This window comes from Dufourea novaeangliae, unplaced genomic scaffold (assembly GCF_001272555.1).
Source record: "Dufourea novaeangliae isolate 0120121106 unplaced genomic scaffold, ASM127255v1 scaffold49, whole genome shotgun sequence".
In the NCBI taxonomy this organism is placed as follows: Eukaryota; Metazoa; Arthropoda; class Insecta; order Hymenoptera; family Halictidae; genus Dufourea; species Dufourea novaeangliae.
Window position 1 is genome coordinate 1,181,032 of NW_015373928.1, and position 23,704 is coordinate 1,204,735.

The window sequence follows — 23,704 nt, forward strand, 5'->3', positions numbered from 1 at the left end:
CCACAAACTGAACGCTTTGGAATATTAACGATTCGAATACGCCGCATTGTTTCGAATAATTATTTCGTTTGTCTTATTCCGTGTCACGCAGTGATATAAATTATGCAAGAGGAAGCACAGATTCCAGCGTATTTGCGGTAAAACAGTTTCGCGTTAACAGTTTAAAGCAAAGTTATCTCTACAATTATCGTTCCGTTGACAATCTACTGCGGTACAATCGTAGGTTGAGTGGTGTGATTATTAGCACGAGAACTATGCGCACGTTCATCTGTGTTTTAACGATAACGGAATGTTTCCTTCAGATTATTCCGCTACCCTGACGTCTGTATTAAATGTATCGCAGAATGGCAGTGAGGAAAAATCAATTTGCATCGCTGTTAATTTACAGACGAGGTTTATTAATGAAGAATTTTAATTTTGGTTATACATACACATATTTTCCCGAATTCCGTCTCACGAATCGACGGACACGTATGTATCGTTTTTTCTGCTGGATGAAAGATGATTCGATCGCTGTACGCGATGGTTTGACAATTGATTCATAGTGATACGTGAAATTGGTTTTCCATTGGAACACAGAAAAGCAAAGGTGCCCGCAGAGACATCAAATCTGAATTTACCGCAGAGTTGAACGTCAACTGGTGGTCGTCGATACCATTGATAACTTGGAGTGCGATAGAGCCAATGAAAATGATTTCATTCGATTTCAAACCACGAAAATAGATAAATTCGATGAAATCTATAAAATCTGATGTCCTTGACGCAACGTTATTTCAAATCGATTTTCAATGAACAGGAAGAAAATTTCATCAAGGGTATTGTAGTATCTTTTACGATACAAAGTTGATTCGCTTATATGGCCATTTGTGTAATTATGTCTAAGAAGTAATTCGTTTCAGGACACGGTTTAATAGTCCAAGTCAACAAGCGCCGGTAGCGTTTACGGCAAATAATTTCCTGTGGTTCCCTTCGCATCAGAACGGTTTAGGCGGACCAATTGCGTTGGAACACACGAAGGACGTTTGCGAAGAGGTTGTAAAAGTGAACGGCGATCGTAGATCCTCTGCCTCGGTAAATTCACGAAAACGTAGAAAAATACACCCAATAAAAGAGAACGTATCGAATCAAATGTTTCGCCGAGGGTCCCTTAAATGTATTCGCGGAAAGTATCAGAAACGTTTGCGGTCTAAAGAGAAAGACAATTAAAGTTTTACGGGTTTTCGGTCCCGAATAGAAGGGAAAAGCGGCAACGAATGCGTCTCGGTTTGACAGTCGTGGAATTAACTTTATTCCTGTAATGGAGCTCCGAGGTTAAAATGTTTAAATACCCTTTTTTTGCTCGCATTAATGGAAACGAAGTTCGTTTTATGAAATTAAAAGCGGGACGGAGGAACGCGGAAAAAATCGAGGCAAATGTCGCCTTGGCTCCATTCCGCAAATTCAATTTCGCAGGGGACGTAGAACCAACCGGTCGTGGCTAGAAATCGACGTAAAAACTCTGGAAAAAATACTTTAGATACTTTACTTTGTCTTACTCCTCTTATGTCTGTCTCGTGATTCTTATAGTGTTTCCGTAATCGCAGATTTATATCTAATTATTACAAATGAACATCACACTTCTTGTTTATGCGAAAAAGAAGCTTCGAAGAATATCTTATATTCCGAAAAAATTAAAGCAAAATGAAAGAATAACATGGAAATGGGAGGGACTCATGGAGTTAACTCTTCACAACTAACTTTCTGTTCTGTCCCATATATGTATGCTTAACTAATTTTTATTGGCGTAATGCAATTTGTTACTCGATGCAACAGCTCATCCCCACCGATTGATTTGACAGTATACGCTAGAGATTTCGCATGATCCCAGCAGCAGAATCGGATGATTCCGCTTGGTGAACTAATTTCTTCGACGGACGATAAATCACCGGAGATCGAATCGGTCTTTCTTCGATGTGCTCAACTTAAAGTGATTTCAGGTGAAAAATGAGCAGAATCTTTCCTCTTACAACTTGTCAGTGTTCCGTTACGAATTAACGTCAAACATGAAAGCAACTATTACTCGAACACTGTTGCGTCAACGTGTACACGAAAATGATGTATCCGCGTTACCGAATAATTGCCGTGTCTGGTTCGATCGGCTGTACTGATTACCGATGAACGTCCGCGGATATTATTACATCCGGAACGAATCAGTATTAAATCGGTGGAATGGTGAGAATAAGAGAGAAAGCAATTCTGTGGATTTATACGCAAAGCCAAATATCCAGGACTTGGAGTTCATTCGGGCATACGAGCGGGAGGAAAGGAAGGAAAGAAGGAAGGAAGCGAAGGGTCGCCTAGGATTGGCTTTTGCAGGATATAACGACGTCATGGATCGGACAGTGTTTTGCGAAAGCTAGTCACGAACGGAGCCAATTATCGCCGAAGCTAATGAAGCTATTGCGCCTGAAAAGAAATGGAAGAAGAGAAATCGTCGGAATCTGCCAGCCCGTCCCTCGATATCTCTGATTCCTTTCCTCCCAACGTTATCCAGCGGAGCCGATCTAGTTCTCTTCTTTTTCTCGTCCCACAGTCGACTTCTTTTGATTAGTCTTTAACTCTTTCGCGTTTAATTCACTGCGCGAAAAAGAAGCACGCACCGAGTTGGCACTACTTCTCGGAGTCGTTTAAATTCGTCTGCCCATTCATGCGCGCGCGGTGCATACGAATTCAAACGAGCTCTCAATTCCGGAGGAAGCAACCCACCCGAAACGGTCTCATCCACGTCGAGATGCTTGCAATCTTTCCCCGAACGATCGTTTTTCGCTGATTTACACTTGTTGAATTTTTCTCGAACGCGACAGCATGACTGCCGTAAACGCAAATGTCCAACCTAGTATCCGTATTGTGTTTCACAGTTACAATGTCCCTACATCCGATTCTATAAAGATTACGTCTACGGAAATATACACTGAACGGGGTGATTGAATTTGTATAGAAGAAAAGTGGCTGATAACGTATCGCACGGGCAGGACCAACAAACGGAGGCTCGCGAGAACGCAGAGCCTTTCCCATTTCTCAGAGTGGCGAGAGGTGTTGAGAGTTGTCGAGAGTTGTCGAGAGTTGTCGAGAGGTGTCGAGAGGTGTCGAGAGCGAAATTATTGCCCGGATATCGCAGTTTCTAGGCGAGTTGTTATCGCGACAGACTATACAACCGAACAGATATCGCGGCAACTGCCAACATATCGGCGGTTTAATCGTACACGCGACGACGAGAACATGAAAGGAAACCGCGCGCTATTATGCCGGTGACGTAATTAGACGAACACAAGAGAGGACGCGTATCGAGCGACGTAGAACGGCCAAGGGTATGTCGGAGAAAGACAATGCGAGCGAAACCTCTGTGCATCTTCCGGAAACGTAAACACGACGACGACAATGAGCGGAAGCGTTGTCGAACGTACGCTCCGAAGCTATCCAACAATACGGTCTATTTATTTTGAGGAAATTTCATACGGAATATCGCTCGCGGTACAGAGCACTTCGTCGTAATCGTTCTTTCATACCGAAGAATTTTACGAGACGGTGTCCTGTTTTTACGACCAGATTAGCTACCATAACGCGTACCATGATAATACAAGCTCGATGAAACGAAAAATTAACGTTCGTTAAAGGTAAAACGGAACGAGCGCGTTATATTAACGGTTGCGCGAGCTAACGCGCTCGGATGGAAGGTCGTAAACTACGTGGACAAACGTTTATCTTCCCGATATATCCTAAATTCGTGGATTTCAATAATTCGACTCGATGGCCGTCGAAACGATCCAAAATGTGGATAATCGTTTTCCGACTGGTTTCTATCGTTATAGAATCTCGAGAATGACGTTCCTAATAATTATTATTGTATTATCGCTTCGATAGTCATGGCTGCTAGATTCTGCAGTTTCATCGCGTTGCTCGTAACGTACACGTACGACCGAATAAAGGAAGCGAGACTTCCAGGCCAATTTCCGAGCGTATACGTTAGAACAGGATTTCCTGGGCTTCCTCCGTATCACCAGATACATTCTGCACGGAACTCGCGAAAATCTCGAGCAATAAATTACAGGTGAAGAGAATCGTTCAAATTGAAAGCGGTATCTTTTCTCCTAAACGAGCTGCAACCGCGTTCGCTGATCCGCTCTTTCCACGTAAAGCCTGTTATTATTGTGGCGTTGACGAGGGCAAGTTTATTTCTCGCTGGTTCGACATGGAGCATTTGCGGCTTACGAGTTCCATTAACAACAAATAACTTAACTACATCTAATAATACAACAATACGAAGCGATGCGTATGATAACTTACCAATCACAGTAAGGCTAATGGGATAGCCGATGGGTGGAGTAGTGGATATTTGGCACTCGTATATACCGGAATCTTTCTTTTGGGGATATTGTATCTTCAACATCCATTCCTCAGTTAGCGGCATATGCAATGCCATGAAACGTTGATCGCTTGTGTAAGTGAAACGTCCAACGGTCAGTAAGTGAATATCTCTGTGCCTTACCCACGACACCTACAATCAGACAAATTAAAAACACTTATAACTATTTCAAATTCAACCGCCTTTAATAACGACGATATCGATTTTAGCGGTAAGATTTAAAATTCGATACGACGCAAAGGGCTACAATTTAATGCCGCGCAAAGGAAACGATCCGTATAATAAAGCTTTATTGCAACGAATTCGAACGACCGAGTGGTCTAATAGTAGTCCGAGGTATTTTTAAATTGGTCGATACCGTGCTCGACTATTTTTAAAAGGGAAGATAACGGTCGGGTGCAGTTTCAAACATAAACGGATAAACTACGGGCGCAACCGTATTCCTATCCATTGTTTCCATTTTTAAGGGTTGCCCTGACTAACCTAACCCCGACCCAGCTGGCTACCGTGCGCGGAAAAGGTAGGTCAGACCGCACTCTGGGGATTAATCGACCCCCTAAAACACAAAAATGATTAGGCGCTAGACGATTCGCGACCCACACATCGGCCGTTCCCATGTTTACACGCTTTCCGCTAACCGCTGTAGGTGTCATAAAAATCGCGTCCTACGTAGGTATCGGCAGGAACACACTGGTAAACGCGTAATCACTTTTTTTTCACACCGACAAATAAATTCTCCCGTGTAGGTATCTCTTTTTTTTTGTTTCGCACCACTTTACTCGACAGAAACATTTATCTACCGTTATACATACATTTAATTTGTTAAATCGCGGAGGTCTTAACGCGAATACTACGCGGCCTCAGCATCAAACTTTGTGCAAGTAGTTACGATGACTATTCGATGGCTAAATTTCGACTAATGATTCTAGGTGGATACAGCGACGAGAAAAACTATGAAGAAGGATGACTGAATTCTAACGAAAATATAGGTGTCTCCCCTCTGGCTAATTGGTAACATAGTTTTTGTAGGTGTGTCACATTCAAGCGAGATGGAATGATAGAAAGGAAAGCTTCCTTGTTCTTGTCCTTGCGCATTGTTCTCGGATTCCTGGAATCAGCCTTTGTTGAAGATTGGTAAAAGGCATTTACTGTAATATGTTGCAGCTGTCCAGAAATCTAGGTTCGCAGAGTTTCACGGTAATAAAGCAATTTACTTCACCGAGGTCCTGTATGTAGGATACATTTTGCAATTGCACAAGAATCCATTCCTCTAAATAGACCTGTACTTGTTGGTCGTTTTACCATTCCACGTGGCTTTTGAGAAGCATACAATCAGAAAGATTGATAGGTAAATAACCTATTAGGAGGAAATTACTATACTTAGTTCATTTCTTATCTTAAGAACAAAACTCAATGTTCTTGGAAATACATATAGGCTGTTTAAAATTTTCTTCAGAGATCTGCTCTTCGGGATTTTTTACGAGCAAGTCACAACGTCGGCGTCGGCGTCATTAAATCGTATCAAAAGACTATGCACGGCGCGAAGCACGGCGTTGCATTATGTTTCGTTCGACGCCTTCGCCGTCGGCTTATTACCCCGTGCACTCCGTACCTTTACAATATTGGGTCGTACAACTTTAACAGCCGTTTTTGTTCTCCTCATTGGCTGTTCGCTTCGCCCAGTTACACCGTTATTTTCCCTCACGACACCGTCACGCGGATACGTAGTCCGCCCTTTACGGATACAGTCCACTGTTTACCAAATCGTTTTATTTTCTATCAGCGACGCGAGTGGGTGTACGTGTGAACGCGGTGCATTCGTCGGTGTGTCGCGTGACTTAGTATCGTCGTGTCGGTGGAGCGGGCGTAAAGGGTGGGACGTGTGCACACATTCACCCACGTGTGGTATACCTGTGTTTGCCAGTTAATTTACGGAGAAAGTACATTCACCGTGGGGGCCAGATTATTTCGTGTACGCGTTAAGTAATTCTGGGCGTTTTCGTGGAAATTTTCAAATGGATTTCTCCGCCTGGATGACATCGCTACCGTCCAGTTAATTCCTCGTTTCTTGCTCACGGTTACCGGTCCTGGACAAACATTGTCCGGTTTCCAACTTGGAGATTGTTTTTAACCGAATCTCGAGAACGTCGTTTTTATGATTTTTACCTTTGAAAATTTAATCCCCCGGCATTATCGCGTCGCGATTCATACTGAACGTGAATGTCGGATACGTCACCGACGTTCTCGCGTTGACCGATCCATTATACGAGTTTTTTTTTCTCACGCCGTGAAAACGTTTGTTCGCGTGTCGACCCTTGCGTTGTAAATCGAAACAACGACTGTTGGGTTAGTCGGATATTTGTGTTTGGTGTGCGTAACATTGACAAGTAGTTGATCAGGACGATGGAGTAGGATCTCGAGATGATATCTATTCAAGTAGCGGATAAGCGAATTGGCAAACTTCCAACGAGAAGCGTGCAAAACGGCATAAGGCAGGTTCGGCTGATAACCGCGAACTTCGCGAGGCCGTTAATTAGAACGGAATCTAATCGATGATACCGAGCCGTCATAACAGCCGTAACCCGAGCCATTTCCTCTCGCTCTCAACGGGCTGAATCGTGCCGTAACGACCGTCGCGTAGCTTAAAAGGCAATTTCGATCGTTTTTGCTGCCAGCGTAATTTAACAGATTATTCTCGGCCGTTTGGGCTGCGGCTAAGCAATCATCGCGAGCCCGACTAAGCGAGATCTGAATTCGATTCTCGAAAATTGGAACCACCGTCCATTCACTTCGATCGAGCCATTCGTATTTGGCGCGATGCTCATCCGAAACTGTTCGATTTCTTCAAATTTCGATCGATGCTCTTAAAGTAATTCAATATCTATCGAATCGATGAGAGAATTGTGTTTGTCGAAAGAAAATGTTCACGACTGGATAGATAAAAGTTCTTTAAAAACATAATCGACACAGTAGTCGACTGCTTCACAGTCGCTAAAGGGGACCAATTCTTAAAGCAAATACCATTCGAAGAACGGCGGAAGGAGGTTCGAGTACCTTTGAATAAACTTTTCGGTGGTACTTTCATTCGGCCCCGAGACTTTGCATAATTCCACGCGGCTGTGGAAATCTCAATGTTGTTCGCGCCATCGCCATCGTGACGTTACACGCGCAAACGCTAACCTACGGTATCAACGAAACGTATTAGCCGGCACACACGTACCTGGCGGACGCGTGCGTGCCGGGCACATGCTTTGCATAGAGATGAGTTTTGGGATTAAAAATGTAACGCGCTGCCGCTGCCTGCCTGCCTGCCTGCACTCGAACCGGGAGGGAGCCCGCCCGATCAGTGCTCTTCTTTTTCTACTTAATCTACGTGACCGCTCGTAAGGAACTTCTGAATCTGACGTTTAATATCTCCTGCCTATACTTCGGAATGTATTTATTTCATATGAAAAACAAGACTCATGAAAATTCGTGGTCGCCTACGTATTTTATACTCGCTGTTCCAAATCGAACGAACTGTCTGCTGCGTAAAAATAGTATATCGTGCACAAATATTAAATTACATAATGGAATAAATGTCTTGAATCCTTTTGATTTGTTAAAATTCTACACGCATAGCTGAAGGGTAATGCAAACAACTTCACGGTTTCACGGGCTGAAGCTCGCCGTAATACTCTGAAACGATGCTCGAAGTTAATCAACGGGGTGTTCGAAACTCGAAGCCCGGCTGATAATTGCATAACTGGAATAATCGCAAGTTGCTTTTCAACGCGCTTAATCCACAGGGGATCTATCCCACCCTTTCCCGTGCTTCTTCTTCTCCATCGGCAGCCGGAATGGTAAACACGCCGCTGTCAAAACATTTCGCTCCACGCGCGTTCCCGTGGAATTTACAAATTAATTCTACGCCGTGAAACGTTTCGTTCCTCGATTATTAGGAAAACATTGGCGTTCTACATTCTATGTAGTTTCTACGTTGGCCGTGTGTGTATGTTGTTTGACCCGGCAGTTCTCGCTCGTTAGCCCCGGATAGGTAGTATGCGTGTCACGCAAACGAAATGATCGAACCGACGCTATCAACCGCCTACCACGCATCGTCCGGTTGACCGATCCATCGCATCGCGAGCATTTATTCCGTTGATCCCAAATTCGTTGCAAATTTTTACTTTGAGCATCGACTGTTGCTACATTTTTCAAGATCTCGGAATCCATTGCTCGGAATAAACCGAGAGATGATCCGAGCACAACGGAGAATCGAGAAATACTTACGGTTCTGTTCCCGATGTTCTTCACCCTGCAGACGAGTACAACGTGTTTTCCAGCCAGACTCGTCACGTTCGATGGAATTGTTGTGTCGAAGTACGATTCCTTTTCCGACGTCTGCCAGTCCTGTATGGTATCTGACTCGAATAGGCGAGCACTGTGCGCAACTTCCTCTGAAAAAGAAAAAAACAATCAACTTGCTTCCACCCGCGACAAGTCCTCGGGAACCCGATTTATAAACGACGAACTCCTGGCACCTCTGTTCCGTTACATTCTTTTTGGGAATTTTTATGAGAACTTGAGCGTTCCGCAACCGATCCAATGAGATATTCGGTGTCTTCATCTACCACGGATATATCTTGGCGTTAAAAGGCTTTCCCGCCCCCCCTTTTTTTTTCAATTTCACGCGAAATTTCTATTTTCTTTTTCGTTCGCACTTTTTCATCGCGGCCTGTAATTACACACGGCGCGGTAATCGGTACCGCGCAACCTCTGGACCGGCAAAAAATAATTATCCCATTCTCCTGCTAAACGCGTTTATTAAAATTATACCGCACGGACGGAGAACATAGAGCGATAATGTACTTTTGAGCCGCGTACACGCGGGGACGTGGATGCTTGTACAACGTTGTCGGCGAGCTGTTCCATCGTGCAGGAAAAACATTTGTCAAGTCGGAATCGATAATTTTGTATTTCCAAAATTAAGGCCGAGATTATGAAGTACTCTCGTAGAATTCAAAGTTTCGAAAAGGGTGCCCGTGATTTTGTCAAGCGCGTTACTGGCACTTAACCTCGTCAATAAATTTCATTCTATACATATAGGATCGATTTCTTATCTTCTATAACGATTCTCTCTGTTCGAGCTCCGATGTGGATTTCGGGACACTCTGAGCGAGTAACTCGGCGTACAGTATCGTGGCTTCTAATTTCGTTGCAGCGTTAAGCCCGTAGTATCAAACCGATCGGAGAACAAGCAAGGTCGCCACCCCTGCTGTCGATGGAAAAAGTCAATTACAAGTGTAATCGTGTATTCGTTCGCGCGGGATCCGAGAGGACGCAATTTATTCGAGTAATTCCGCATCGGACAACGCGACGGGCGGCGGGCGGCGGCGATCACTTCAGAACGCATGAATATCCGAATGGTTCTCTGGCGGAGCGGATCGGAGTGGGCCGAAAGTACACGGTAGAACGGCTGGCGCATAACTATCCCTGTTGCCTGTAGTCCTGCACTGCGGCAAATACGATCTCGTTCGCACGAGTGCCTGTAACTCGGGATATGTGTACGCCGCTGCAACGGTACGCACGCTACGCACGCCAACCGGTTCGCCATTCATTCTACCTTGACGAGTCGCGCGGAGGATACCCGAGTCGCTTCACATGAATAAAAGGCCAAGGTCTATCGCGCCCCACAAAATGCTGCTCTATTTGTTCCAGAAATCCTGTCTGTTCTGTGACTAGAAGTGTTTGTATAAGATCCTGCTTGCGAGTAGGAAGCTCGTAATTGTTATGGCCCGATAGAAAGATCGTGGTTTCTTGCCCACGATAACTGGCGCGTCGTTACATTGGTAAGGTGATGGATATAATACTTGAGACCTTGTCGCGTCCGTCCGCGTGGATTCTCTTTCGAATCCGCCTGGAGTTGTAAATTCCAAGCTCGACCGTCGTGGTACGCGATACACGACACCATTTAACCGAGAAAATATCGCCCGTGGAACGAATTAATCAATCATGAATCGATAAAAATTACGACTCGCTGCTAAATGTACTGCGAACCATGCGACGCCGTAGTTTTATTCGAGAAAAAAAGTTCTTTCAGTCGTCCACCCAGTCCTTTTCGGACGTTTTACTGCCTCGCATCGACGATGATTCGAACGTTACTATTCGTTCGTTGGTTTGCACTGGTGATATCGATATTTCCGTACTCTCGCCGCTACAAAGGACGAGGCCAATTTGAGGTATCCACAACTTTTGTTCGCACGGTTTTCTATGTTTCCCTCTTCGTATCAGTTTCAACGTTTTAACGAGAAAACAACGATAGACTTTGTAAGTGTAATGTGTTCTGTGCAGTGAACAATTTTTTAGAGTTTTGATGCTTTCTTAGCCTATCGTCCCATAGGAAACATCGCTTTACTGTGCGTTAGCATTAATAATTAATGGAACAATTTACCACAGAGTATTTCATAGAGTCGCTAAGCTCCAGTTTGGTGAATCAGCTTCGTCGTCGCGGGAGATATTCTCCCATCCATAAAGATAGCAAAAGTTAAACGTGTTAATGGTAACGCTTTAATCGCTAGGAGAACACGCGGTTCGTTTAACACACTGCGCGCGCCCCGTCGCCATTACAGAGTTAATTAACTGCCTGTCCCCATGAAGACATCAACGTCCTTTCGCGATGTTCATGTTTTCCGGCCAGTGTGCATCAACTGGAATTGCGTTTGCGCTAACTTATTTCGCAATATTTATTCCGTCCCCCACTGCCTACGCCTTAATCTGGATTATCGCATTCTTATTTAAACGATCAAAAGTACTTTACAAAATCTAAGGTAGAAATATTTAATTCGCACCCCACCTCCAAGCATGCTTTCCTCTTCTCCAACAAACATTCTGAAAGTCGCGCAAGCATCTCTGAATCTCTCGGTAATCCAAATTTTCGCGGCGAGAAAGCTTTTCACTGTTTCCGGCAGTTTAGTTCGTCCGGCAGGACGAACTTATTAGAGCAAACAATCTTCCCGCGGTACTTGAAATATGTGTTTCAGTCGCGCCATGCAATTGAATATTTCACGATGGGGTGGGATGATCAATGTGGCACCTTAACAGATTTAATAGACCCCGACAAAAAATATTATACCACGTAGGTTTGTCTCCCCAGTTATTCCGTTTAATACGAAATCGTCTGAAAAAGTAAATTACCGGGCCACAGAATTCGGGTTAGGAATATTTATCTTGGAAATTGCATCGAGACGTCGGAATCCCCCGTTGAACCCCTCGGTGTTCAATTTATCACCGTAAAAGGGTTAGGGAGCGGAAAAGAGACTGATATTACGCACGCTCCTCCAAGATATTTACACTAATAAGCCCACCGAGGGTTTCGGTGGATCGAACAAAGACTCGCAAATTAACCCCCTCTACTCTTCCTTTGCCGTTTTCTTTGTCTTTTTATTTTCCAGCTAATTCAAGGTTTTACGACCACTTGAATTATTTGCGTTGTTTCAACTTCGTTGAGCTACCGCCAAATTGTTTTCGGCTGTGTTCGTTTATTCCAGAAGAAACCACCCTCGGCGCGAAAACAAGGACTCCTCGAATTCCTATGCCTCGTTGGAACGAGACGAAATAAGGTCGTAGATTTTTCTAAAGAACGAATGGCAAACATAATTCGTAGGAATAATATCTCACACTTTATGTCGTGATTCTGCGTAGCTGGGCGATCAAATATGTCGCTGTACCGTTCACTCCATTCGATTGTCGTATGGTATTTTAAAAAGTGAATGTTAGTCGATTCTAGAAACACATTTATAAGACATTATAAAAGTTCTCATCAAAGTAACCAGCTCTATGTAGGTATGTGCAATTTGTTATATTTTCGTTGATATGTATTGTCGAATTTCGCTAAATAATGTCAACGCAGATAATCTCGAAAAGTATTAAGTAGTTGGGTATAATTCAGAACGCTATGAGAGAAATTTTCGGTGTTAAAATTTCGGGGTTCCGAGGTATCGTCGTTTCCTTGAAATTAAGTACGGTGGAATAGCTGGCGAACCTCGTTATTAGTGACATATCTCATTTAACAGTTTCAACCGCAAGTAATCCCACGTAAATGAGATGGTCCGTGGAACTTTGAAGGTTTGTTAAGATGGTGCACGGCACTTGGAGGTGTAACTAGGATGGTCCGGGGAAGTTGGAAGCGTTACTGGAGGTGCTGTCGGGACTTCCAAGGGTTGCTCGTATAGTCCGAAGAATTTATACGCTAGAGAAATTCCTCACGAGTTTTTTTTTTAATCGCAGAGAACTCGATACGAAGAATTTGTATATTGTTACACAATATTGTATATTGTTGGAAAATGTAAAACAAGCATTTTTTCTTTAGATAAGAAGTTTCTTAGATTTTTTTGATTTAACTACTTTATCTCGATATAAAACTTTCATTTCGTGAATTACGTTATTCTGCGTAACACTCGATATTAATATCCTATCGCATTTAAAAATCCACTTATTTTGTTAATGTACCTGTTTGGAAAATTCAAATTTGCGTAATTTGCTGCCAACTGGGTCAACTTTGCTATTTTTGCCTGTTCATCCCTTTCGTATTGTTAGCTTTTGTGTAGAGTGGTTAAAATTTTGACATCCCTGTCTTGTTCGAGCGAAAATAATATGGGTTTTTAGGCGGTCACCCGTTCTCCCTCTGGATTTGCATCGAGAAAGCTAGTAAAAAGGGAAAATCTACCGCACAAGCTTAAAGTATGAACAATGTACAATAGTTTTAGCGATGTAGGAATAAAAGATAATTATTTGAAAATGCAATAAAAATTCTGTACCCGCGTTTTATAGTACCTACACGTGTGTGTAGTGTAGCAGATGCTTGAATTGGTACTCCTCGCTCGGTTCGAGTGTTGGCGAGATTTCTGGTCTTTCAGATTTTTCCGGAGCAAGAAATTCGATCGAAGCAAGATATATTATTCGGGTTTCGCGGCAATGCTCTGGCATCCAACGATTTCAAGGATTCCGATACTCTGGATACGTTTTACGAGGACTGGCCCTTTCGAAACGACTGACCTAGAAACGAAAGGATGAACGAACCTCCTTATCGTACGTCCACGACTGACCCAGCTCATGATGTACGATCGTATAAGAAGCCTCGACGACCGACGGAATTCGATGTAAAAATAACTCGGTGGATATTGCGTTTTATAGACGGTTTACTACAAGCTTTAAAAGAAGGAGACGGCAAACTGCTACGTCAAAGTACTTCCGAACTTCAACTAAATGTCCTTATTAAAAGACGGAATTATTAAAATTTCAGGAATTCTTGTGTATACGAATTCAGATTTTAAATGCAACGTGAATCTTCAATATTATGCGACACACAAGTTTCGGCTTGAAGTATAATCAACAATCTGGTGTATTCTAATACGACCAACAACGACGTAGCAACAAACAAAAGTAACAACGATTCGATAATATGATTTGAACCGAGGAAGGCAAATACTGTGAGAAAATTGAGAATGTTCGAGTTTTGAGGATGATCACAGTCGGTCGACGACATTGGATAGGGAGTGTGTTCATTTAGGGTAAGAAGCACGAGCTTTCCACTATGAAGCTGCAACGTATATCGTCGTTGCGAGCAGGAAATATGGGAAAATGCGCAGCTAGGAAAATGTCTCGGCTCTTAGCGTGTGTACAATATCGCACCGCGGTGTAACTGGGAACTCATCCGCTTCTGTTCCGAAGTTTTATCATTTTTCTTTATTTCGTAAAACTTTTCAACGCTAGACTGTCTCGCCCAGTGTTAGAAGCTTGTTGGATCGTTTATTAGCTTCGCGACGGTACGGTTGATACGACCGTTCTCTGCAACTTCGCTTATTGTCTTGCTATAAAGTTACGCAGCCCCGCTAACGAATGCATTATATATATATATATATTATCGGGCAATTTGTTTAATATTCCAGGAAATATTGAGATAAAATTGATATTTTGCTTCGCGAAATAATTAAATATTGCCGAGTCTTTACCACTCGTGTCTCAAATTCTATTGTGCATCTTTCGCGCTTATATTGGGTGGAAGAGACTGACCTCGATGAAAGTTCCGAAGGAATTTCTACCTTTTATCCCTTTGAATTTTACGATCTTCCATTAAATTATATGCGCTTGACCCAGCAGTCTCCAGTTTCTCGTGTCAATAATAAATATCAAGGTGTGCTGAATAATAGGTTGCAAGATCCTGCGACGTTACTAATTACTCGCGCGACGAATGACATCTCACTTGTAGACTTTGTAAATTGTTTAAAGTTTCTTATTGTTTGCGCTTATCTTGTATTCCACGATCGAGGAATAATGCTATTCCAGTTTTATCATTATGGTTCCGAAAAAATGTCGGCTCACACGAAATGGTTTTAGTCTCTAAAATGAAAGCTAAGTGAAAAGAGGAAATACAAAAAATAGAGCAATGACAGAGTTTACGATGTCCAAGGAAAAACTATAAGAACTCCGTTATACGAACCACATCGTTTTCTTCGGGTTTCCTTCTGTTCCCGTCGAAGAATGTCGCGGGAGAGGGGAACTTCCGAAACGACGTGGAAATTGTTACCCGAGAGAACGAGTGCTTCCAATAAACCAAGAAGAATTGCCCCTGCAAGTGTTTTTTACTGTTCCAAAGACACAAACTTTTGAAATTCCACAGAGATTAGAAGGAAAATGTTTAGTCGACCCGTTTGAAATTTAATCGAAATAGCTGCGCAGATTTCGAAACATATAGTAGATATAATTAGATAGGTATAATAAATATATAATTAGATAGATTGAAACGACGCGACGACTCTCGCGGATTCCCTGAAACTATTCCACGAAAATTCTACATCGTCGACGGGGAAGCGTCATCGGCAGTCACAGAGGCGGTAAGTGGCATTTTCCTTTCGATGCAGTTTTTGTGCATCGATTCCTGCGCCGCGAAAGGATCGAAGAGAACGGACGTGGTTGCATGTGTCGACTGTGATCGTCAACGTCACCCGTCGTACCATGTGTAGGCGTCATTTTCCGTGGAATTTCATCCGTATTTCCGCTTCTAGGATTTTCGACGTATGCCGTCGATTGCGTTCATTCGAACTTTCGTATTCCGAGTCACACTTCCGACATCTGTCGTTCCACCTTTCTGTTTTTTTTTTGAGCTGTTCCCTTTTCAAAGGCCAATTCGACCGTGGTCATTGGATTTTCCGAGATATCTCGTAAGAACGCATCGATATCCTTGATACTTCCATTTTGTTCTTACTCGTGAACGAATGGTAACGATCCTCGTATTTCTTTTTAACCGAGTTTCCATCGAAGTCTTGTACTGTAATTCCCATGTATTCGGCCGTAAAAAGAAAGATACCTATTTATCCCTTGAAATAAGCAGTTCTGCGTGTCATTTATTGGATGCTATTCAACGCATAGAACCGTTGTAAAGAAATACTATAACAGATGCAAACACTTCCATTACGATTTTCCATGGGACAGCATAAAGTTTCGATGGCACTTTTGATCGTAAGGTTTTCCAAGCGTATCTCGGTTACACAGCGATTTAACTTTTTTTTTTACCGTTCCTTCGATCTATTGCTTTTAATATTTGCACATTCGAGAGAATATTATTCTCCGCTGAGCACTGAGTCGTTACGCGAGTCCTTTCAAAGCGGATACGTTTTTTTTTTACAATGGTCGATCGGCATCGGAGCAGAGAAATATCGTTGCAAAAAGCGTTCGTGAAACGCTGACGCCTTCGACGGCCCGTACCAAACTTTGTAGTTTAAAATCAAACTTTCCAATAGAATTTATAATGCTCGTCTCTATTCGTGTATTTTAATATACGATGTTTGTTCTTTTATCTCTATTTTGGTTTCTTTATCAATAACCATGGCAATGGTGTTTCAACAGATTCTGGCATCCGATTTCGATTTGAAAAAACTTTCATTGAAACGGGAATGTTATTGTTATCGAACTACGCTTCACCGATTTTCCCGATACGAAGGTACACTGTCTATTTTTCTTTGTCGAAACTTTGGTAGGTACCTAAACTCGTAAACTGGGAAAAATTATTTAATGTCGGCCGTGATTTACGAAGAAACAACAAGAAGTGTATGGATTCGTCCAAGAATTACTTCGCAACGACAACTAAAGTATCGAGCTCAACGCTTCCTGTACAAACATATTATACTTTCTTCCATGTTTCACAGCCTCTCTATTTACACCTCCCCCACGATGACGCATACATAGGTATAAGAACGGACTCGAAGAAACATCATGGTTCACAGAGATCTATAAACACTCCCCAGCAAGCGACGCCACGTATTTTCTACCTTTACATCTAAGTATTTCCATTTTATTAAACGGGCTTAGTGGAAACGACACGGGTGTTCTGGAAAAGTTGTGACCGGCGTACTCTTCGCAGGACGCTGTACGACGTTACCGTGAAAAACGACAATGATTGCGTCCTACTAACGCGTATTGCTCACCTGTATAACTTTTTACGATGAACTAGATACGGTGCCGCTCAAAACTCCGAGATCGTTTATAGCTGAAAGTTAGTTACTTTCTGACGGATATTACAAGACCAGGTATACGGCAGGATGATACAGAAAACTCTCCGATCGAGTTATTTTCTTAAATTGAAAAATGTACAGACGAATTGTTCGCAGGTTAGAATATATCTACGATTTTACTTTACGATGTAGAATATCTTTTTTTTTTTTTTCAGAGAAATAATTTTAACGCGAAACGACTACTCGGTATGATACATGTGACGATGCAGTTACCGACTACTTTTCCCATTTTATGGAAACACGCCGAACTCATTTGGATTTAACCCAGTTTCGCCGAGACTGACGCCATGCCAGAGATCACAGGGGAATATGTTGTTAAGCGAACAAACAACTTTCCTGAAGGTTAGAAAGAGCACCAACGAAATAATTATATTCTTTGCATTCGGTATGAACGTTTTTTTTTACCTGACCTATACTCAAAGTTTCCACTGCCGTACTGTCCGCTCTGAACAATTATGCCGTTCATGAACACGCAAAACCCATTACAACGGATTCATCTTTTAAACGCGGATAACTGGTAATGACAAATTGATGCGAAACGAATACCAATGGGTTAGCCGTCCTCTCGGTGAAATCGAGCGCTCAACATGTCGCGACAACGGTAGATTTTTCGAAAATTTATCGCGTCCAAAAGCATTACATTTCACAGAACTGTTCGTTAAATTCTTAATCCTAATATAATTGGAATTCGATTTGCGAGTGATGTGCTTTAATCAACCCGAAGCTGATTTTTGTTTCTCGTAAAATGTTAGGTCACCCGAAAAGCTCTGTAATTAATTCCTGGTTTGAAATTTCGAGCGACTTTCCCGACGTTCGCTTCTTAATGTGTCATTGTTAACGTACTATCTCTCTACGAATAATAACGCGCCGAGTCGGTCTCTATTGGCGCAATGCCATTGCGCCCGGCAAAAAGTATATGACGGATGAAGTGCACGCTTCCCCTGATACTGCAAAATTCATTTCATCGCTGCGGCTGCAGGCAACACCGTGCCCCAGCCCACTCCCAACCGAGACTCACCGCGGTGTAAAACATCATTCCACATTACACTTCACGAGCTGGAGAACATCGGATGAATTATTTCCTCGGCTTCTTCTAGCCCGGTCTGACACGCGGCTGGGACACTCGCGAATGCTTAAATGCCGGAACAAACGGCTGCATCCAACAAATTAACCGCTAATACCCACCCTATAAATGCGACATTTTTTTTAATTACACTGGACAGCGGAGTAGTTATCGAATTCAAGCGCCCAGGTACTGATTCCTACTTGTCGTCTATTTTCTTCGATTTTATGCGATAAAGATTTACATTTTTCAATCCGTCTAACTGTGACGTTTTGATGACGCGTTCTCGTGCTAACAGATTTTAGACATATTCGATATTCTACGTGTGCATCGAAACTCGTCTCGAGCTGATATCGAATTACCGTTAAATTACTAGGAGTACATTTTTGAGCGGTATAAAGCCCCGGCGTGAAACTTCGAGTGTAGATGGAAAAGGTATCTCGATGGAATGAAATCGACGAGAAGAGCTAGAACACCGGGGGTTGATATTAATATGAAATTGCTGTTGGCCCTTCTGTCGCCCCGGGACTCAACCTTGGGCGCAAAATTGCCTCAAGTCATAGTGGCAATCAGGCATTTCCAGCCGCCCTTCTAGCTGCTGATCCGCCAGAAAGGAAACGAAATTTCCTAGAAGCAGACCCATCCCCACCTTCACTCTTTCTTGAGGAGACGAGTTTCACGGATTTGCCATAAATAACCACTTACTTAACCCTCCTTAAACCTAAATGGTTCCACACCGCGAATTTCCACCGTTAATCCAGCATCCCTTATCGAGCAACGGGTAGTACAGTCTCTTTGCCGTCCCGCCGAGAAACCTTATTAAGCAAGGCTTTGAGATTTTAATGAACCATCGTGAATCCTTGCCCGATAGAAATTAAAACTTTTCAACTGCCGTAACGGACCTTCTTTGATCTTAATCGAACACGGAAAATTCACTTTGTCCGCGATAAAAGGATTAGCGTCTATTACAATTGAAACAACAAGCAACAACGAGGAATCGATAAAAACTCTGTAACGAGTTCGTTCTACAATGGTTATAAATCTACGAAGATTACAGGTCTCTCTTTTGATTGGTCCCCGGCGTTGGATTTCTCTCGGCCTTTAGGTACAATTTCAACCGTTTCGCGACTGCCATAATAATGTCACCTACGTAAACTGAAAATTAAAAGTGTTTTTTTTTTAACAGAAATTGTTGGAACAGGGTACACGTACACGCGTAAAAGGCGAATGCAGTTAGAACCTTGCGCGTACAATGGAAATCTCGAAATTCAATTTTCACGCGATACGGTTACACCAATCTCATTTGTGGGAACGCAATTGACTTATTTCGCGACTGTGTGGAGTTTAACGAGAATTTTACCCAGCCACGCATACGCGTAATACGATTCGCTTAACCAGGGGCCGCGTAATTTACCACGATAATTACGTTCTTCGCGCAAAGATAAACCGATGCGAATACCAGTTATAGCGCAAACCGTATGCAACAGCTGTATTCATCACGCTTACTTCATTTTAGGCAGCGTCGAATTTGTATATATCAAGTCCTATAGATGAAATACGTACATAAAGTAAAAACAATGCTGAGATTATATACCCCCCATAATGAAGGATTCGCCAAAGGAGTTATGTATAGCTATTCAGGCTAATAAACGTTTAATTAAAGCACCTTCCGAACATCCTTTTATGTTCTCTCTTGAAATATGCAGCTGCTCGGCAAGCGTCGATGATGAAAAAGAGGATTCCTCTCTTACGAATACTATTAGCCAACCTCCCCTGCTACTCGTCGTTGCTTTTGACTCGCCAGCGATCTTAAGTGAGTTTGGTGGGTTCCTGCAGCGGAAAAATATATTACGAAATGTCAGTTAGCTGTAAGACGGGGCCACGGTTTTGGAGGAGAACGGAGACTCGTAAAAACGGTCCCTTCTTCCGTATACCGTTGAGCTCGACGCAGCGGAAATAGCTTCCTCGCGAAGAGTCCACCGTGACAACGATCTGGACGTAGACCAATCGCAGTCAGCACTTTGCGAGGTTAAGGTAATTGGGTGGGCTGAAAGAGAAACGCGAATATATATATGTATATATATATATATATAGGTTTTTGCGCGAAGGAAAAAGAGCCCCTCGGTTCGCCCAGTTTCGAGAACAGTGGCTCTTTGGAACGTCCGCTGACGCTATTTCGTCTAATTAAATCGGAGCCCCTTTGAGGGTCTTAAGCATGGCGTTTCCAGTCCTATCTCGAGTCATTTGCCGCTCCGTTATGTAACGTGCCTTAACATTTCTTTGAATAAGCGCACTGGCTACGCGTTCACCGACGCTGGTATTTTTCTTCCCCTTGGTCGCGTTCTTTTTAGACGACCGCCGTGTTAGAAACGCGAGATTACTTTGCGACGTAGGTATATACGTCGCGAGAACGCGGTTCGCGCTTTTTCTTTTTTTTCCACGGAATACACCTTCGAGTTGAATGTGCACGCGTTGGAAGCAACTACGAACGTGATTGAAAGAGATTCATCTTGCTTAGTGAGTATCCCACGGGTGTTACTTACATTCTGTATTCCGAACGGAACACGACGCGTCTCGATTTAAGGGCTTCCAGGTTAAATTGGTTATGAAAATTCATAAACGATAGGAAATGCTTTCTCCGGTAGGTAAGAGTTTCAAATAAGTCGGTGTACGTTAGAAATCGAAAATGTTGAAGGTTTTCCGTCGATACGTTGTTACTGTCCGACGTATTTTCAATTCTCAATCTGCTCGAAGAGTAAAACAATACACGACATCGAGCAGAGAGCGAACTATCTACTCGAAACTGAACTTTCACGAACTCGTGGACAAGCAAAACATAGTTAAATGCGGGGATGCTCCGATCCAGTTTATCGATCGAGTTAAAAGTATATTACCGCGAGGGGAAGAAACACTGACCCCAAACTTACTGGCGTTTTTAGGTTCGACAAACATTCCTCCGAGCGGTTCTTAACCGAAGAGGACAAATATTTGCGCGGAGCAGTCAGACTCCAACAGTTGTGCGACTCCATAGTGAAATCGTAGCCATAATAGGAGCCGGGTTAGTTAAAGTAGCCGTTCTCATGAAAAAGCCTTCGTGTCTTCGTTTCGCGCTTCGCCAGAGATACCGACCGCGGAAGGAAACCTTTTATTCCCTTGTTCCTTATTAAAATAGAATCTCGACGTCTCGAACGAAATGGAAAGATGTTTTTCTCGTTTCTCTTCTCCTCCTACAACGTTTCCCAGCGAGTTCGTTTCGACGGCAATGAGAAAACGGAATGATCACGCCACGAGTTTCTGTTCCGTTACGCGCTAAACAGCCGTTGTCTCGGAAAAAAAGCGATCGACACGGAAACGAAGATGCAACATGCTTCGCGGAAATTCCTCCGTATAGAAGGAGTGCAAATATTTTTCATTTCCTTCATACGTGTGAATACAGGTAAATCTGCATAAACTGTCTGCAAGGTAAGTTAATATAGCGCGCAGTGACTGTCTCGCCGACAAGGAAATATTCCTCGGCCGAAACGTGTCTCTCCTTTGGGAAAGGTGCTCTTTTTTTATCACTCGAGACGTATACGAATATACACTTTTCTACCTACTGTCGTGCAGTTGTCACTTGAAGCGCCCGAACAAAAACGCGTTTAATTTGCAAAATAACGATTAAGTAATCCAGCTATTCTTCCAGTTTCGATTAAGTTATAATAGGAAACGTTGTACATTAGATTCTCTGCAAATTTCATCGACGTCCGTCATTTTGGTCGGTCCCGATGTCCCTGTTATGCTGAACCTCTTGCATTCAGCTTAAATATTAAACAACGTTAATTGAATAATGCACCTCACATTAGGGAAGTAAGTTTCTGCGATAAATGGTTCGTTTGTCGCATCGCGATGTTACGACTACAATACCTCGACTGTGTAAATTGTTATTTGTCGTCAAATCCTATGAACCTGAACCCTGGACAGCTGTAAACCGTATGCGCACACGTCATTATAGGAGCCTTTTACTAATATCTGACAAAGGCTGATTCCAGGAGGTCAAATACAATGCCCAAGGACAACGAAGAACAGTTCCTTGGTTATGACACACCTACGACGCCGCATCGACCAATTAGCTTTAACCTCATCGACCAATTATTCTCACCGTGACACTCAGCCGGAATCGTTAGTCGAAAGTCAACCATCGCATAGTGAACGTCTCTGTATACATATAGATCGCGTTATTTCCGTGAATCCCGGTTGTTAAATCTATTTTGTTACTTAGTAGTTATTGTTGTTCACCAAGTATTTGTTCTATTGTCATATTACTGACACAAGATTAAGTAGGCGTGTAAGTTTACGAAGTTCTAAAACAATCGCGCTGAAGACTTGTGACGTAACATCGTATTTTCTTCGTAATTACCGTGGATTTGGTTTCGCTCAGAGGACAATGCGAATTCACCGAAATGAAAACAGAAACAATTCCGCGCGACGACAGCAGGAGAAGACGAGTTCGCTCGAACGGTAATTCCGGTCTTACGTGTATAAAGAGGGCTGGCGTCGATGAGTTGTTCGTCGTGCGTGCGTGTGTGCGTGTATACATATGTGGGTGCGTGGCTGCGCATTGTTGCGGGCAGCGTAAAACCGACAGTAGCGGCGTTCCTCTGGTAAACGTGCCTCGAAAGGTATGCTCAAATGCTTCCATTAACTGAATTCATTGAACCAATACGCTGGTACCACGTGTGCCAAAAGCATCCTACTCGTTGTTACCGTCGTTGATGAAAGACACGGCTAAACAACGAAAATCCTGCATACACCGAAATCCATTTTATCGACCAACTTTCCACTGGATAAATTTGATTCGCGATTTATCGCAATCCCAGTAACTTTGCTACGGGGATAACGTTTCCACGGGTCGGTCCATTTTTGATCCATTGTGTTTGTTAATACGGTCGCCACGGAATTTTTCGTCTCTTTTGATTTCGATATTCGGCATTCGAATAGGAAAAACGAAATATACCGGTTGGATCGTCTAACTCGTCCTATCGGTTACTTCTGATACCTTGTGTTGTACATATTGCGTGATTTAACTTCAATCGATACTGCTATACTATTCCCCATACTCTGTTATTTTCCTTATCGACTTTGCTTTCCGATCTAAACCCACCGTTCTTACAGAATCTCGCATGCTTATATTTTTTATACAACATAGAACACAGCGTGCCGATAGCGGAACGTAAAAGGACTCGTGATGGGGGAAAGGCAGGGAAAGACCTATCAAGTGACGCAGCTGTCGTTTAATCGCGCGATAGATCTCTCTTTCGATTTTTGAAAAACTGCTTATGACAAAATAGTCTTGCGCGAGCGTCACGCGCGAGGGGAAGATAAATTTTCCTCTCCGAGATGAAAGAACCGCGCTTTTCAAGAACCGCGAGAGATTCGTCTCTAGCTAGGAACGATGCGAAAATGTTACCCCCTTATCTCATATTCTCCTTACGAAAGAAGTCGAGTACTCATGACGGAGTGGATCGTGGAATGAAATTGCTCACGATTCGTGTGCTCGATTCTGGGCAAATTAAAAATACATGTTGCGGTTAAACGGGGAGAGCACGGTCTGAAATGGTCAACAAATTTTTTACAAGCCAAGTCCTAGAATTCATGAGGACGCGTTTCCTTGGAATCATTATGGTCTCATACGACGAGCCAATTGTTCGT

General features: G+C 42.9%; 1 protein-coding gene across 1 annotated transcript in view; it reads right to left on the bottom strand.

Annotated features, from left to right (window-relative positions):
* LOC107195107 (titin homolog) overlaps positions 1-23,704 on the bottom strand; it is a 47,978-nt gene that overhangs the window by 12,095 nt on the left and 12,179 nt on the right. The window contains exons 3-4 of the mRNA XM_015584886.1: positions 8,675-8,839; positions 4,324-4,534 (exon numbers count right to left, since the gene is read on the bottom strand). Coding sequence (XP_015440372.1) covers positions 4,324-4,534; positions 8,675-8,839 — 376 coding nt within the window. The remainder of the gene's footprint in view (positions 1-4,323; positions 4,535-8,674; positions 8,840-23,704) is intronic.